At 37.3% G+C, this 16,890-nt stretch overlaps 1 protein-coding gene across 1 annotated transcript; it reads right to left on the bottom strand.

Moving 5' to 3' along the window:
* Nucleotides 1-262: 262 nt before the first annotated feature.
* LOC114099825 (glycine N-phenylacetyltransferase-like) lies at nucleotides 263-13,953 on the bottom strand. The gene is given in 5 exon segments (XM_027944337.2): nucleotides 263-686; nucleotides 2,312-2,483; nucleotides 3,374-3,500; nucleotides 12,159-12,266; nucleotides 13,876-13,953. Coding segments are annotated over 5 exon segments (909 nt in total).
* Nucleotides 13,954-16,890: the final 2,937 nt, after the last annotated feature.

The raw sequence follows: 16,890 nt of genomic DNA, 5'->3' as shown, positions 1-16,890 counted from the left end.
TACCAGTGGGTGGGTGGGGAGGGGGAATAAAAAGGAAAAGTGTCACTGAAATCCAGAAGTTCAGGAAATTGAACAAGGCCAGAGAGGTCTAGCCATGCCGGCCTGCTGGATCTGAAGGGTAGCTTGATGCAGGGATCATGGTGGTCCTGTGGACCACTCACATGGCTTCTCCAGACCCCAGCAATGCCCACTCCTTTACTCCGATTACAATTTGTTCTTTCTCTCTTTCTCTGCTCATCCAGCCAAACCACAACCACCGACACTAGCTTCTGTTGAAGGCCAGCTTCAGAGGTGCACAGTTCCACTGGTTCCAGTCACAGGGCATGGGGACATGATGCAGACTTTGACTCATTTTCTGTATGATTTTGTTGGCTTTCTCCGTATGGTTATACACAGGGAAGCCAAGCTTCTCTTGAACCTGGGTCTGAGTATATATTATATAGGAGACAAGGCCTTGGGCCCGGTACTCAGGCACAGTGGCTGCCATTCGCATCTCCCCAGTGTGGTCCATTAGAGCCCATGACACAGGGGTCCCTTCAGGCCCCAGAAGACAGGAGCTGGGGAAGGCCAGGATACAGCACTCAATGAATCTCTGGCTTCTTTCATTGCCACCAAAATGCCAGAATTTATTCACCAAAGCAGCATGCGTAATATCCAGCGATGAGAGTTTAAACATCTCTTGGTTCCTGTTGAGAAAAAGGGAAAAGAACAGGCCATAATATCATGCACACTTATGAGGCATTTTATTTATTTGAGAGGCATGTAGGAACACAGGTAATGGAATAGTCTCAGCAGCCAAGCTGGGATCATAATCCTACTAACTGTGGGATCTCAGGCAGGTAACTTAATATTTCTCTGCCTCCACCTCTTATTGCATAAAATGGTAATATTAATTTCAAAAGACGGAAATGCATTCAGTGCCACAAAACACTAAAGAACTCCACAAAAATTAAGTATTGTTCTCAACATTGCTTTGGCTCTCCACATAATATAGACCTGATGATTTCAACCCTATTTTACAGATAAGTGGGCAAACAGAAAAAAAAAATACCTATAAGAAGAACATTCTAGCAAGCAGTAAAGCCAGAGCTTAGAATCTTAGAATCTTAGGGTGTGTGTATTTAGTGGTCCTTGACCACCATGTTGAACACTTGGGAAAGCCGGAGTCCTGAGAGTCACCCATATGGACTTCAGATGGCTCACATAATGGAATACTGAAGTCTGAAGATCTCTTTGGTAGAGGAAAGAGGTTTTGAGAGGGATCTTGCAAAGATCCCACTATGTGGGAATAGAAGATTTAGACTTAAATCATAGTTATGGCCTTCACCATCCATGTAGTAAACAAGCCACATCATGGAGGGTCCTGCTCTCTGTTGGGAAACAGGAATGATGCCTCCTACCCTGACTATCTCATAGGATGTGTAAGAGGATTCAGTAAGGTTCTAGACCAGGAGGTGCTCTGCAGGCTTCAATTCACTTTGCAATGTGAATAAAGCTCTTCTGGGCATATTATCACACCGAGGGCAAGACATTGATCATCTACAGATAAAGTTGCTATCAATGGGTTCTACTTCATATTACACTGGAAATTAATGGAGGAAAATATATGATTATTTCAAGTTCTTTATATTGGAAAACATTTTGTCTGTGAAGTGGATTCATTAAATGCATATCTATTAAGAACCTACTATGTGCATTATTCCGGCTATGGAGAATATGTTAGTGAACAATATAGAGAAGATTCCTGCTCTCATGAGATTATAAGTGGGTCAGGGGAGGCTCTTCAAACAACAGGTAGATAAATACCCAATAAGGTGTTTTCAGGTAATGATAAGTCTGATAAAGAAAGTTAAAATTGGATTTCATCATGAAGAATTATGACCGGGGTGATATTACCCATGGCAATCTCAAAAAACTGTCAAAGGAAATAAATTTTGAGAGAATGAAGAGCAATAACAAAAAAGAGATAACATGTGGAGATCTGAGGAAGGATGTTTGAAGCAGGCAAAGAGCAAGTTCAGTGGTGCAGAGGCAGGAGCAAGAGCATGAGGTCAAATGGCATAAGGAAGGCCAGGGCTGCTGAGTGAGCAGCAAGGTCAAGGTGACATCCAGGAGGTGAGGGTGCAGGTCTTGTGGGCTCTATAAAGAGTTTGCATTTTGTTCAAGATGAGGTGAGAAATGGTGGCTTTTAAGCAGGTGATCATCCAGGAGAGGGACTCTGGGAGGTGAGAGAGAACGCAGGGAGGGAGGTTGGGAAGACACTCTAGTGACATGTGAGCAGTGCAGAGAGAGCATCTTTAATCACACTCACTTGATCTGGGGTCCCCCAGATTCAGGACGTAAGTTCTTCATATCCACCAGGAAAGGCACCAGTTTCCTTGCTGTCTGAGGCATCATGTACAGAATGCACTGTGTTCTCTTGACCTGGACCGAGTTAGCAGCAGCAAGACTTTGTATCACCTCATCCAAGCTGGACTGTGAACCTAGGAGGGAGGAAGGAAGGAGAGAAGTAACCATGTGCAAGGTACAAGAAGGGGCCCAGAGGAACCATGACTCACTCTTGCTTCTGGTAATGCCACCAACAGTGTGATGTGACCAAGTCACTCCCTGGAGCAGGTTTTCTCTTATACAAAAATAGTACCAAAAATGCTGGCTGTCACTCTGAAATCAAAGGAGAGGAATATATAATTCATAGTAACCTATCTTTTGCAGTACAGGAGATTGAACCCAGGGCCCTGCTTATGCTAGAAAGATTCCCTAGCACTGAGCTAAACTCCCATCCTGTAGAAGCCTATGTTGATTGTGCACATGCCCACGTATTTGTCTGCTAATTCATTTAATCCTTACACCGACCCCGTGTTTTAGGTTCCTCATTTTCACTTATGAGGAAACAGCAATAGGTATATTACATCACTTTAAAGATCACAAAGCAGGAGGCAGAGCAAGGATGCTACCTTTAGAGTCTGACTCTAGAGGGCAGGTTTATAACCACAGCAGATATCCTCCTTGGTGACCTGGGAGCTTCTCTATGACACTAGGAGCTGTATTCTTATTCCAGGAATGGAAGACCAGAAGACAGTCTCTGCTCTCACACCCAATATTCTGAGGGATGCTGAATATGTTGCAAAATATATTTTGAATCTTCAGCTTACAAGAAATTACCTTGCTCAAGAGTTACTAATAACAACCACATAGTGCACAATATGTGAATTCTACTCCCCTGCAGAGGTGGTGACAGTCAATACGAGTAATGGACACTAGGTTGAGATTCTGAGACTTGGGGGAAGAATTTTGGGGAATGTGCTTGAGGTGAAAAGTGGTCCTACAGGTAGACACAGGGTCTAGCAGCCAGCACATACCCCAGTCCCCTTACTTTGGATCTGCAAATGTTGTTTCCAGTTAATGACATCTGATAAGGCAAGAGATTCTTGACAGCTCTTGAGCTCCTTAGACTAGATTTGATAGATGTTGGTGTAGTGATCAAGGTCATCTGTCATGTCCTGTTTGGTTGGGCAACAGGGAATAAGTCAATTTGATCATCCCAAGAGATTTCAATATTTGTGTCTAACACTTCCTTATACTATTACATTATATGGTTAAATACGTTTTCTTCACATATTATCATCACTCCTGAATCATTAAATCAGGCAACCAAGCTAAGAAATCCATTAAATTTATGTTAAAAAAGTGTTGTGAATCAAAAGTGTGTTCCATTACAATTTCAAATCAACCAAAGACATACAAAAGAAGCACTTTTCCTTAATTTTGGAATCTTCAGGAGGAAAAGGAAAAATCGTATTATTAAAAGCAAGCTCCAGTTGCAAGAACAAATCTTACTCTTTTAAACAGTCTCAGAACAAAAGCTTTTTGAACTTATAATATTAAATGAATATGGGTAGCATCATATATAAATTTTTATCTATACACGGTAAAGGGATACAGAATGAGAATCCATGGTGTCTCTAAAACATAAACCCCAAACACTAGTGTTAATGAAAATAATTTATATTCCTAGCAAAATCAAAACACAGAATTTGTTCACAAAGTCCTTCTCAAAGTTAGTAAGTTAGAGTGGGGATAATTTGAAGCTGAAGAAAGGTCCAGATAACAAATACCCAGCTATTATAGAACAGTTGCAAAATTTTGCATAGAAATGCACTCGGAACTCAGCAATAATATCACTAGCACTCAGTATTTTTATATAACATTCAAAAAGCAAACATGCTTTCATTTTTAGAATTTAGTAAGGAATTTAAATTCATTTTTGTATTCTGTGTTGTTTCTCGGTTTTTTATAAAAACTTCATCGCATATATTTAAGCTAACAAAATGATATTACTGGATGCATATAGATATTAAAATATTTACTGAAGCAAATTAGCAGACCTGAAATCTCACATAGTTACCATTCTTTCTTTCTTTGGGGAGGGGATAACAGCTAGAATTTACTAATTTAGTAGAAAAAAAGTAACATTTCATTGCTCTGGTCTTTACCATACATTGGAAGGTACACGTCTTCATTATTTATATCTGCTAGTTAGATTCCTCTAGCTGATGTCTTTTTGTCTCCTCACCATAAACACACTTCTTATCTGGTTAATGACTGTTATATCTATATAAGGTGGATGTTTAAAAGATTCACATAGAAGTGAGGTTATGTAAAAGTTTTCTGTGATTGGCTTATTTTCCTTAGCAAATGTTGTGCAGATTCATTTTATCAAAACTGGTAAGATCTCCTTATTTTTTTATTAGCACATTATAATTATATGTAATAGAGGGATTCACGTTGACATGATTATGCAAGCACAGAATATAATTTGCTCCAATTCAGTCCCCAGTACTTCCCCTTTCTCACTCCTCTTTCCTCTTCCATTCCCTTTCCTCTTCTCTACTGGTCTTCCTTCTATTTATTCATAGTTTTTTCTTTAATTAGTTCATTATAGAACCACAAAAACCAATGAAACCAATGGTTAGTTTGATTGTTACCAATGTTGTTTATCTTTTCAAAGAACCAACTCTTTGTTTCATTGGCCCTTTGTATCTTTTTTTGTTTTGGTTTTTAGTTGTCAATGGACCTGTATTTTATTTATTTATATGTGGTGCTGAGAAGCAAACGCAGTGCCTCACATATGCTAGGCAAGCGCTCTGCTACTGAGCCACAACCCCAGTTTTTTTTTTATCTTTTTAATTCTCAGTTTTATTAATGTTGGTTCTGATCTTAATTATTTCCTGTGTTCTATTGATTTTGGTTTTAATTTTTCTCTTTCTACGGCCATGAGGTATAATGTTATATTATTTATTTGTTTTCTTTATATTTTTTTAATATAGGAACTCAGATATAAAGTTTTCTCTTAAAACTGCTTTCATACTATCCCAGAGATTTTGATATGTTTTATCTATATTTTCATTTGTTTCCTTTTTCAATTTTTAAAAATTGTTGATGGACCTTTATTTTATTTATATGTGGTGCTGAGAATTGAACCCAGTGCCTCACGCATTCCAGGCAAGTGCTCTACCACTGAGCTACAACCCCAGCCCATTTGTTTCTAAGAATTTTTTATTTCTCTCCTGATTTCTTCTGCAATCCATTCCTCATTTTCAAGTGTATTGTTTAATCCCAAGGTGTTAGAGTGGTTTGTTTTTTATGTTATTGTTAATTTCTAATTTCATTCCATTATGTTCTGATAGGATGCAAGAAATTATCTCTATTTTTGATTGCTAATATTTGTTTTGTGCCTTTAAATATGATCTAATTTACAGAAAATTCCATGTTTTGCTGAGGAGGAAATTATTTCAATTGTCTTATATTCTATGAATGTTTTTTAGGTCCACCTTATAAATAGTATTTTTTAGTTCTGAAGAATTTTGACTTGGTTCATTTTGATGATCTATGAAATGGTGAGAGAGGTGAATTGAAATCACCCAATATGATTATAATGTGGTCTGTTTGGTTCTTTATATTGAATAGGGTTTGTTTTATGCATGTAGGTCCATAGTTGCTTTAGGAATAAATATTTACAATCATTATTTCTTCTTGTTGGACGATTCCCTTAATAAGTACTTCTTTGTCTCTTCTGATTAATTTTGGCTTGAAATCTACTTTGGCTGATATGAAAGTAGCTACCTCTGCTTATTTTCTGTTTCTATTTGTATATTATATCTTTTCTCATCCTTTTGCCTTCAGTCTGTGGATGTCTGCCTATAAGGTGAGTTTCTGGTAAACATCATATGGTTGGGTCTTGTTCTTTAATCCAATCTGCCAATCTATGTCTTTTGATTGAAGAATTTAGACCATTTACATTCAATATTATTATAGAGAGATGATTTTTTTTTTAATTTCCTGCCATTTTGACTTATTTCTAATTCTTAATTCAGACTTGATTTCCCTTTAATTGATTATTCTTCTGGTGTTATTCATCCCTATACATGCTTTCATTTTTATTTTTTATTTCTTCTGCATGAAATATTTCACTGAGTATAATTTATGAAGAATAATTTTGCTGTATATAGTAACCTTGGTTGGCACCTATTTTTCTTTCAAAGACCACATGTATTATTCCAAGCCCTTCTTAATTTTAGGGTCTGGGATGAAGAGTCAGTTTAAGTCCAAATTGGCTTACCTATAAATGTGACCTGCTCTTTTGATTTTTAAAATTCTATCCTTATTCTGTATGTCAGGCATTTACACTATAATGTTTCTTGGGGAGGATTTTTTTTATTATGCCTATTTGGGGTTCTATCTGATTCTTGTTTTTTTGATTTCCATCTTATCCCTAAGATTTGGGCATTTTTCCAAAACTATTTCATTGAAAAAGTTGTACTTTCCTTCAATTTGTATTTTGGAGCCAACTTCAACCTCAATGATTCTTAAATTTGGTCTCATAATGTTATCCCAGTTTTCCTGAATATTCTGGTCACGGTCTCTTAACATCTTTTCTTCATTGTCAACTTTATTTCAAGATAATATACTTTGTCTTCAAGGCCTGAGAATCTGTCTTCAAATCTATTAGTGACGCTTTCCATTAAATTTTTAAATTGATTTATTACATCTTCCATTTTCAGTATTTCCATTTGGTGCTTTCTTAGAACACCTATCTCTTCTTTGAAATTAACTTTTACTTCCTGTATTTTGTTTCTAAGTTCACTTCTTACATCTTCTTTTAGACATTGAACATTTTAACTATGAACTTTCTAAATTCTTTCTCAGACATTTCTTCCACTGGTGTCAATGGGATCAGTTATTGACGTGCTGTGGGCTATTTGGGGTGGTTTTCATATATAGCATGTATATCCACCATCTATGACTATCACTTCTTCTTTTGTATAACAATGCAGTGAGCTTTTTTTCTCTTAAGAACTCCAGGCTGCATGAATATTCAGATATTTATACTTACTCTCAATGTGGTCTGTCCTCTGCTATTCCCAGTATCAGGTTTGCTTTGAGAGAAAGAACTAAACCCTATTTACTTCAAACACTTCCCAGCAAAGTTATATACTAATAAACCTCAGGAAAAACAAAGACTGGTTGATATTGTTCTTCACAGTTCCTTTAACCCAGGTATACAGTTGTAGCAATGTTCTTCAAGAGGTCGAAAAATTATTTATTAAAGACGGGAAAATGGCTATTGCATTATATAGGGGCTGAAAAGGGGAGGAGAGAAAATTGGGTAAAAGAAGAGAGAAAGAAAAAAGATAGAAAAGAATAATACAAACCAAAGTAAAAAGAAGATAAATATGGACAAGGAGGGAGGATTTGAGGCAGTTGCAGGCAATGTAAAAGGGAAGGAAGTGCTAAGTGGAACAAGTGTAAACCAAAGCTAGGGAAACAAAGAGAGTTATTCCAATTAATGTTTAAATCCTCAGAAGAAAGGCAGTCAAATACTAGGGGAAAATAACTCTGTAATCAAAATGAAGAGTAATATATGTATGACCAAAGTTGGCCTTTGAGCTATTTAGAGTAAACCATACCAAGGTGGAGACATCTTACTGAGTCTTCCAGGTTTGGTTTTCATCAATATGTGAGACCTTCAGATGATGTTCATCACTCTTCAGCTCTGGTCCCCCAGAGGGGCAGGGGTAAAGGAGCCACTCCCCTGGTTGCTATGGACCTCCCACCAGCTGGTCCTTTTTCCTCAACCCAGGGGTCTGAGGCTGATATTTGGGGGGTACTGTGCTGCATCTGCTGGCTGTGTCTATTGGGTGCCAGGGCACAGAATGCAGGTCTCAGGGCTGCTGCTTTGACTTCAATGGAGTCCCCATGGACCTGCTCCCCTCCCTCCCCTCCACAGGGCCCTTTGCAAAGTGGCATAGAGCCTGGTGGTTGTCTCTAAGTGTGGGACCTGTGATTGTGAGTTCTCTGTGGGTGGTCTCTGGTGCAAAAGCATCCCTCCTGACCAAAGCAAATCACAGATCCCTGGGGCGCCATCCCCGTGATTGGGAAAGAGACTCGGCCTGCAGTCTGCCTATGTCCAAACTTACTCCCCACAGTTGTAAATCACACGTCATTCCTCTCCACTGAGACAGAGACAGTTTTCCTGCCTATGTCCCAGCTCCCACTGCCCACGCCTGTGATCTGCAGGCACTCGTCCCCTCTGCTGCCTGGCACAGAGACAGTTGTTCCCCCTGCACTGTGTTCTCACTGCCCACGGCTGTGAATTGTGGCTATCTGCTCCCATGTCTGCCTGAGCTCCCAGGGCTGCTGTGTGGAGCAGCAGGGTTAGGCTAGAACTTCCCGGGAGTGCATAGCTCTTGGGTTTGCTCCATCCCATTCCTCTTGTCTGTGATGAGGGGGAAGGGATTTCAGCAGCTTTGTTAGCAACAATACTCTACAAGTTCCTTCTAGACCAATCACTGCAAAGGTGTTCCTCTGGATTGGTTTTTTTTTTTTTTTTTTTGGGGGGGGTTGCTATCTGAAAGTGGGGAGACACTGCAGTGATTGAATTTCTTCTAGGGAGTAGGGCTAGATGTGAATTCTACAAAACTGCAGCCATGACCAGGATGGCTTTCCATCCACAAGTTGGGTTAAACTGCTTCATCTCCGTCACTGACTTTCCAGCTCCTATCCTGTTCTGATTTGTTCAGCTGCTGCTCAAGAAGCGGGATGACGTGCTTTTCCTGTCCCTCTTTCTCTTTGTTGCTGCTCCCTCCTCCCCCACCCCCGCCCCGGATCTAGGTTCAGGGTTAAAGAACTCTGTCCTTATTTTCTGTTCTGATAACCAAACCTCAAGTCTCTCCAAAGCTCAGGTTGTCCCATACTGAGTTTTATTCCGTTTACTCGGTCACCCATCTCTCTAGTCAGGTCTTTTTTCACTGCCTTCTTTCTGGGCTGTGGAGGGCTTGGAGGTTGCTGCTTGATCTGCATCTTCTGATATTGATTTCATTTCTTTTGGGGGCTAAATTACATTCTATTATGTATGTGTGTGCGTGCGTGTTTTGTGTGTATGTGTGTGTGTGTGTGTATCAATTTATCCATTCATCTGTCCATGGACCCTCAGGTTATTTCCATATCTTGGCTTTTATGACTAACGCTATAATAAATATGAGGAGTGCAACTATCTTTACACAATGGTGATTTCATTTCTTTTGATACATGGCCAGAGAGGAACTTCTAGGTCAAATGGTAGTTCTAATTTTATGTTGAAGAACTTTCATTCTATACTTAAGCTGTTACAAATTTTTGCCAAGAAAGAATATTGGATGTTGTCAAAAAAAGCAAACAAACAAACAAAAAAATGTTTCCACCTCCCTTGAAACGGCCATGTGTTCTTTATCTATTAACATGACGTATTACGGTGATTGATTTGCTTGTGCTAACCCAGTCTTACATGCCAGGGATAATATCACTGGTCACAGTGTATACATCTTTTGACATATTATGTAATTTAGTTTGTTAATATTTCATTGAGGATTTTTACTTCAAAATATTCATCAGAGTAAATGGCCAATAGTTTTCTAGTGACATCTTTTTTTGAGTTTAAAGGTAATGGTAGTCCTCCCACAGTATATTTGAAAGTATTCCTTCAAGCTCTATATTTTGGAAGAATTCAAGGAGCACTGGTATGAATTCTTCTTTGCATTGCATGTTTGGTGGAATCCAGCTGTGAAGCCATCTACTCCTGAGTTTTTGTTTCTTAGGAGGTTTTTTTTTTTTTTTAAATCACTTCTCCAATCTCTTGATTTGTTGTCTATTTCTTCCAGAGTTAATATCGGTAGGTTGTATTTTTTTAGACATTTATCTGTTTCCTCCAGAATATTCAATTTGGGGCAAATGATTATTCATAATAGTTTCTTATAATCCTTTTTCTTTCTGATGTGTCTATTGCAATATTATTAGTTTCATTTTGAGTTTGAGTCTTCCCTCTTTTTTACTTAGACTAGTATTGTCAATTTTGTTATATTTTCAAACAGACCTACTCCTAGTCTTATTGGTTCTCTCTATAAATTTTTGATTCCTTATTCAATTTATTTCTTTTTGGATGTTTGTATTTCTTTCCCCCTGCTAACTTTGGGTTTAGTTTGTTCTTCTTTTCTAGTTTCTTGAGGTATAACATTAGATTATTTATTTGGATTCATTCTTTTTATGAAAAGCATTTTTGCTATCATTTGCTATTAGAACTGCTTCTACCAAACTTAATGGGATGCAGCATGTAGTTGTAGCTTGCTTTCTTACCCATTCATCCACTCCATGTTTGGATGGGGATATTTGATCCATTTGTATTTAAGGTTATTACTGAAAAGTAAGAACTTCTTATTGTTGTTTTATTTGATTTCTGATTGTTTTTCTATCTATTCTTCCTTGCTTCCACTCTTATTGTCTAACTTCGTGATTTGATAATATCCTATAGTGCTAATTGTGATTACTCTCTCTTTATTGGTCCTATAGCTGCTGTAGTTTGTGATAATTAGGAGGTTTGCAGAAAACATTTTATACTTTTTTCTCTATTTTTTAAATTTGCTCAAATTAGTTATACATGACAGTAGAATGCATTTTTAGACATTGTACACAAATGAAGCATAACTTCTCATTCCTCTGGCTGTACATGGTGCTGAGCCACACCAGTAGTGTACTCATACATATATATAGGGTATGATGTCTGTCTCATTCTACTGTTCTTCCCATCTGCACTGTCCCAACCCCTCCCCTCTGCACATCTTATGCTGTTAATGGCTATTTACAGCTGATAACAACTAGTCTTCTGTCACTTACAAAAACTCTAGACTTTTATTCTACTTCCCACAATTAATGTTCTTGATGTTACAAACAGCATCTTTTAACCTTGTATATTCCTTAACAACACCCTGTAGTTGTTTTTTTCTTGATTTTATGTCTCAACATTCATACATAGATAGGTGTAGGATCTACACATCACAAATACATTATTGAAGTATTGAGGAGTTCATTGGGTATCTACTTCTAATTGTGAGTTTTACTTTTATATGTACACATAGTAATGATTATTACCTCTTCGCTTCTGCTTAAAAGCACTACATGGTTATATTCCATTTGTTAATGTTTTATATCAAAATGATACTATATGGTTAAGCTTTATATTTTTGTATGCATGAATTTTCAATGTGTTAAAATGTATTTGTATTTAAAGTGTATCGATCACTTTGCTTGTTATTTTTCAAAGCGTAGCACTGAAAATATACATCTTAAATATTGTAAATTGTTTCTCATATTTCTCTAACATTCTTTACATTTAACTTCACATATTGTAGGAGTTATTTTCTCAGCTTACAAAATGTTCCCCTACTCTTGTCATTATCTCAAGACCTATTGAACATCACAATTCAGTTTTGATGGAATGCCTACTTGCAAGTCTTTTTATCCTTTCCCTACAACCAACCTCTGAAATCACTGATTTTAATCAACTTTGAATCAGAACTACTTCTTCGTCTAAAGTATAATCTTAACACAAAAACAACTTCCTACAACATAAGTGCTCTTGTGTGCTCTTGCACATTTTCACACCATATTGCAATTCTTCTGCTTTTCTGTTTTCCTCCAGGCTGTGAGCTCATTGAGAACAAGACTAGAGGACCACCACCGTGATTCCTTTCTGTTTCCCTGGGGTCCACCATACTTCCTTCCAGGTTCATGTCACACACACAGCAAATACAAACAAAGTCATTGTCATTCGACCCCAGACAACTTACCTGCTCCTGAGGGCGCACAACTACTGTGTTAAAATCTGGCCATTTGTCCACCAGGGCCTTTAGCTTGAATGGGTTCCCCTGGTTTATGTGGAAGACAGTTCCATAGACCTAAAACGTTTCAACAACATGAGAATCTGCACATTACAAAGGAACAGCCAGGTGCCTTGTTTAACCCCAACAAGCCTTATTCCTAGGAATCAGGGTTTGTAACTAATAGATCGTGTACTTCAGTCTTCAGGATGTATATCATTACCCTAAGCAAAACCAAACAGATTTTTGCATAAAATCATGAGAATATTTTATATATATAAATACCAGATAGATAAAATAAATAATGCTCACTCTTACATTGTAGAGTTTTTATTGGTACATTATTAACTTTTAAATTTTTATTAGTACATTATAATTATACATAACTGTGGGATTCATTGTGATATATTTGTTACATGTGTGCCTAATTGGTCCGTATTATATAGAATTTAGTTTTATATTTTTTCCAAATTCTTCCATTAATTTACATATACACATAAATTTATAAACAATAAAATTAATAAGTTTAATATCTATTTTCTTGCATTCTATATATATGTATATGTATATTAATACACACATATATATTTGGAGATACACATGGGAAAAAACCTTTACATAGAGATTAAAGTTATATATTTTTATATATCATATGTGTTACATATATATCACATATATGAGATATATATATATATATATATATATATATATATATATATATCATATATGTGTCACTTATGGTCTCACTGACTGGGCCAGGCTGGCTTTGAACTTGTCTTAGCTATGCCCCTCCACACAGTGACTGGGATTATAGGCATGTGCCATCATACTGGGGGATTTCTGCTTGATTTTTGAATGTGCCTTGAGTTCTCAGGAAAATCTCCATGTTTATGATATGATGTATATTTTAAATGTTTTTATGCTTGATTTGATAGTATTTTGTTAAGAATTTGTTTCTCATCTATGTTAATGACAGATGCAATTCTGTAGTTTTCTTATCTATTTCTGGTTTTGTTATTAGGGTAATTCTGGACTCACAAAATGAACTTGAAGATACTCTCCCATCTTTGTTATATCCTGAACGAATTTGTGTAGAACTGGTGTAATTTTTTTCTCATATGTGTGGTAGTGATTGCCAGTGAAGCCACCCAGATGGGAGATTTCTGTGTTGGAAAGTTTTCATTTCCATACAGAGAGTAATTTACGTAACATATTCCTCTTCAAAGACCTTTGGTAATGTGTGCTTTTCACAGAATAAATACTGAAACCTATGAATGCAGCACTGATAACAGTAGGCACATTTTATTTATTATTATGCTTATAATGTCTATGGATTTGCAGTAGTGTTTTCTATTTTATTCCTGACATGTAATCTGTGTCTTCTTCTTTCCTGGTCAGTTTGGTTACAATATTATCAACATCATTTGATACTTATAAGAACCATAATTTGGATGTGTTGGGTTTTTGTGTTGTTTTTCTGCACTCACATTCTTTTATTTTTTAAAAAATCTGTTTATTGTTCAATTTCCTTCATTCAGCTTGGTAAAGGGTTAATACCCGCCTACTTTTTAAGTTTCTAAGGTGAGAATTTAAATCATTGAATTGAGAGCATTCCCATTTTTAGTCTCATTTTTTAGTATAAGCAGGTAATGCTACATTTTTTTTTCTCACAATGTTCCACCCTCACCTTTAAGGACTCGGGGAGGCTCTTCCTTAAGGACTTCTCTAGCATCTGCAGCATCTGTGGACTTTGCAAAGGAAACATCTTGGCAGGTGCTTTAGGCTAAAGAGAAGATTGAGAAACATCATGAAATGAGAAGGCAGTTCTAGTTAATGTCGTGAGCTATATTCCTGCTGTTCCAATGTGCCTACTAACTAAACTTCTAATGCCGAGAAAGAATAGGATTGGTGGCAGGTACAGATGCCTCCTTCTGAAATAACCTTTACTACAACTCCTTAAGCTTTTAAAAGTATTTATAAACATTTGTTTTCATTCTGTATCACCTAGAATTCCAACAATTAAGGATACACTAAGATAAACAGATCTATTCTCTTCACATACATGGGCATTGATACAGACCATTTCCTACACTCTCCAATAGCTTGTTTCTCTCCCATGCCCACCAATCCCTTTTAGACTTCCAGCTTCAAGCAATCATTAAGCTGCTTTCCATCCCTATAATTTTCTTTACAAAATGTCAACTAAGTGGAATTATTTCATATGTAACTTCTGGGACTGGTTTATTGTATCAAATCTAAGCTGCTGTGCAATTCAATAGTACATCGCTTTTTATTTCTGGAAAGTCTTCCATTGCAGGGATTGCACAGATGAATTCCTTTATTTATCAATTCACCTGCTGAAGGACACTTGGGTTTTTATAGTTTGGGATGATTCTTAATTAAAGTTACGAATAACATCAATGTACAAGTCTTTGCATGGCTATATGTTATTATTTCCCTCAGAGTGCACTTCAGAGTTGCATGGTAAGTAAATGTTTCACTTTATAAGAAACCGCCTTTTTCCAAATTGGCTACACCATTTTACATTCTTATTGCAGTATGTGAGGGTTTCATTTGCTCTATATTATCTCTAGCATATCTGCAGGTTATTTTTTTTCTATACAGCCATGTTCAGGAATCATTGATGTCATGGGCAAAATCCTCAACAATATCCTTCAAATCAGTATCCAAGAAGGTTCATAGAACTAGTTCTCAAGGCCAAATGGGTAAAGCTAAAGTATATTTCAACAGATGCAGTTCTCTGAGTGACTGACAATGGTAAACTTTACTCAAGCGCTATAACTCAACAAAATAACAACGGTCAAAAAATTGCTCCATTCAATTTGAGACTACTACTTAGACAGGATTCCCCAATTTCCTTCTTGCTGACCTAGAACAAGGCCAAATGTGGACCCTTCAATGCCTCATACTTTGCTTCACAAGGATGAGCTGAACTGCTAATACCCATTAATAAATAAGACAATACTTGTCAACCAAAATTTCATTCCTTTGCTCTCCTTCCCCCAAGCCAAATCATCTACAATCCCTGTTGAACAGCTCCCAGCAAAAATAAGCTGGACACAGGGTAATATGTCCTCTGAGCCTCTATTGATACACCATCCCTTAGTTCACTTCCCCACCCTGAGACCTCCCTGCCCTGTCCATTTCCCCTTCAGAAATGCTTAACTAAACTGTTCATGCTCACTGATCCATCAGAACAAAAGTTTTTGTTAGCTAACTTGATCACACTGTAATTTTCTGCTCCTCGCAGGACTCTGAACTTTGACTTACCCTCAGCCTGAGTTCTGGCATGCAGAAAGTTCCACCTTACTATGAAAATAACCTCTCTTGCTCACTTCTCCCTATAAAACAAAAGACCTTTTCTTTTCTAACTTTCATATGTTTCTAGATATTATGGTCTGAGAAGTCTCCCTAACACAACCGTCCCTCCCCCCCCCTCCCTGTTTTTCAATAATCCTTTAAATAAAATTTCTCCTTGTGGAAGTCTGAAATGTCTTTTTAAACAAAACTTTGGTACAGCTTCATTTTAAGTTAAATTGACTTTTGTTAGTAAGCTGAGCATCACTCTTTATTCATTCATTCATCAATCTGTCCACTTATACAATGAATCTTGTTTGAGAACTTAGTACAGTGGCTTTGTAAGGTACCACCTTGGCCAGGCAGAATAGTATTTCCTGAAATCCATTTAACCACTGGTTTGCAGGTAGCGTGGGCCACAAGGGAGATTTTTGTGAGATAATTGGAGGCAAATAGGAGCAGCAGCCATTTTGGTAGCTCACCTCTTCATGCAAGGATAGGCTGCCAGCTACTTCATTGTCCCCCAGATCTACATCAACCTCTCTCATGCTGGCCAAGTGTATGCATTCAGCTCCATAAGGAAGGAGCCTGGAAGGACACCCACTGCCAAGGCCACAGTCAGCAAAAACTGCAAGGTTTTGGTGCCCTGTAAGCTCCAGTGTGTGTTCTCACACTTTAAATAAATCTTCCTTTCCCAACACTTGTGCGCACTTTAATCTCCAGTAACAGAAAAGAAGGATTAGCCTTCTAGAAACTGCTTAACTAGCACACAGCATTGCATAAGGTCGAATCCTTATAACAAATCATCTATTTCTGATCCTGTATTTTGATCCTGACTGATACACATACACTGGTAAATGCTCTGAGCAACTGTGAACTTATAACAAACCACAGTAGATGTTTCCTATTGTCTAAGAACTCATACTCTAATAAGGGAAATAAGACATACAAAACTAAAAAAAAATACTATAGAGAAAGAATTAAATTTATATGTGTGTGAAACAGGGGTATAGAATTCAACACATTCTAAGGTAGTGTTCTTGATATGGAAATTATTCATATAGTCTAATGTGTCATTTTTTTTATTACCAAGTTATATGTGAAACCAATTCACCCACCCTATCTCCATTTCTTATCTCTTCTTGAACTTTGCTCTCTCCCTAAACCTAAGGGTTGGATTTGTACAGTGTATATTGCTAAAAAATATGAAGAAACAGTTCTGCATTTGACTTACTGCAGCACAACTGCTGTTATCTGAAGAATGGGATCACAGGATGCTTTTCCTTGTCCGTTGGAGTCTTTGGGAATGCTGGTCCTTTTGGGGTGATGAACTAGGATCTGTACTGGGAGAAACACGGCTGATGTTAGTTTCTATTGGCTCCAA

Source organism: Marmota flaviventris, chromosome 9 (assembly GCF_047511675.1).
Source record: "Marmota flaviventris isolate mMarFla1 chromosome 9, mMarFla1.hap1, whole genome shotgun sequence".
NCBI classification, from domain to species: domain Eukaryota; kingdom Metazoa; phylum Chordata; class Mammalia; order Rodentia; family Sciuridae; genus Marmota; species Marmota flaviventris.
This window is presented reverse-complemented; position numbering and strand designations above follow the sequence as displayed.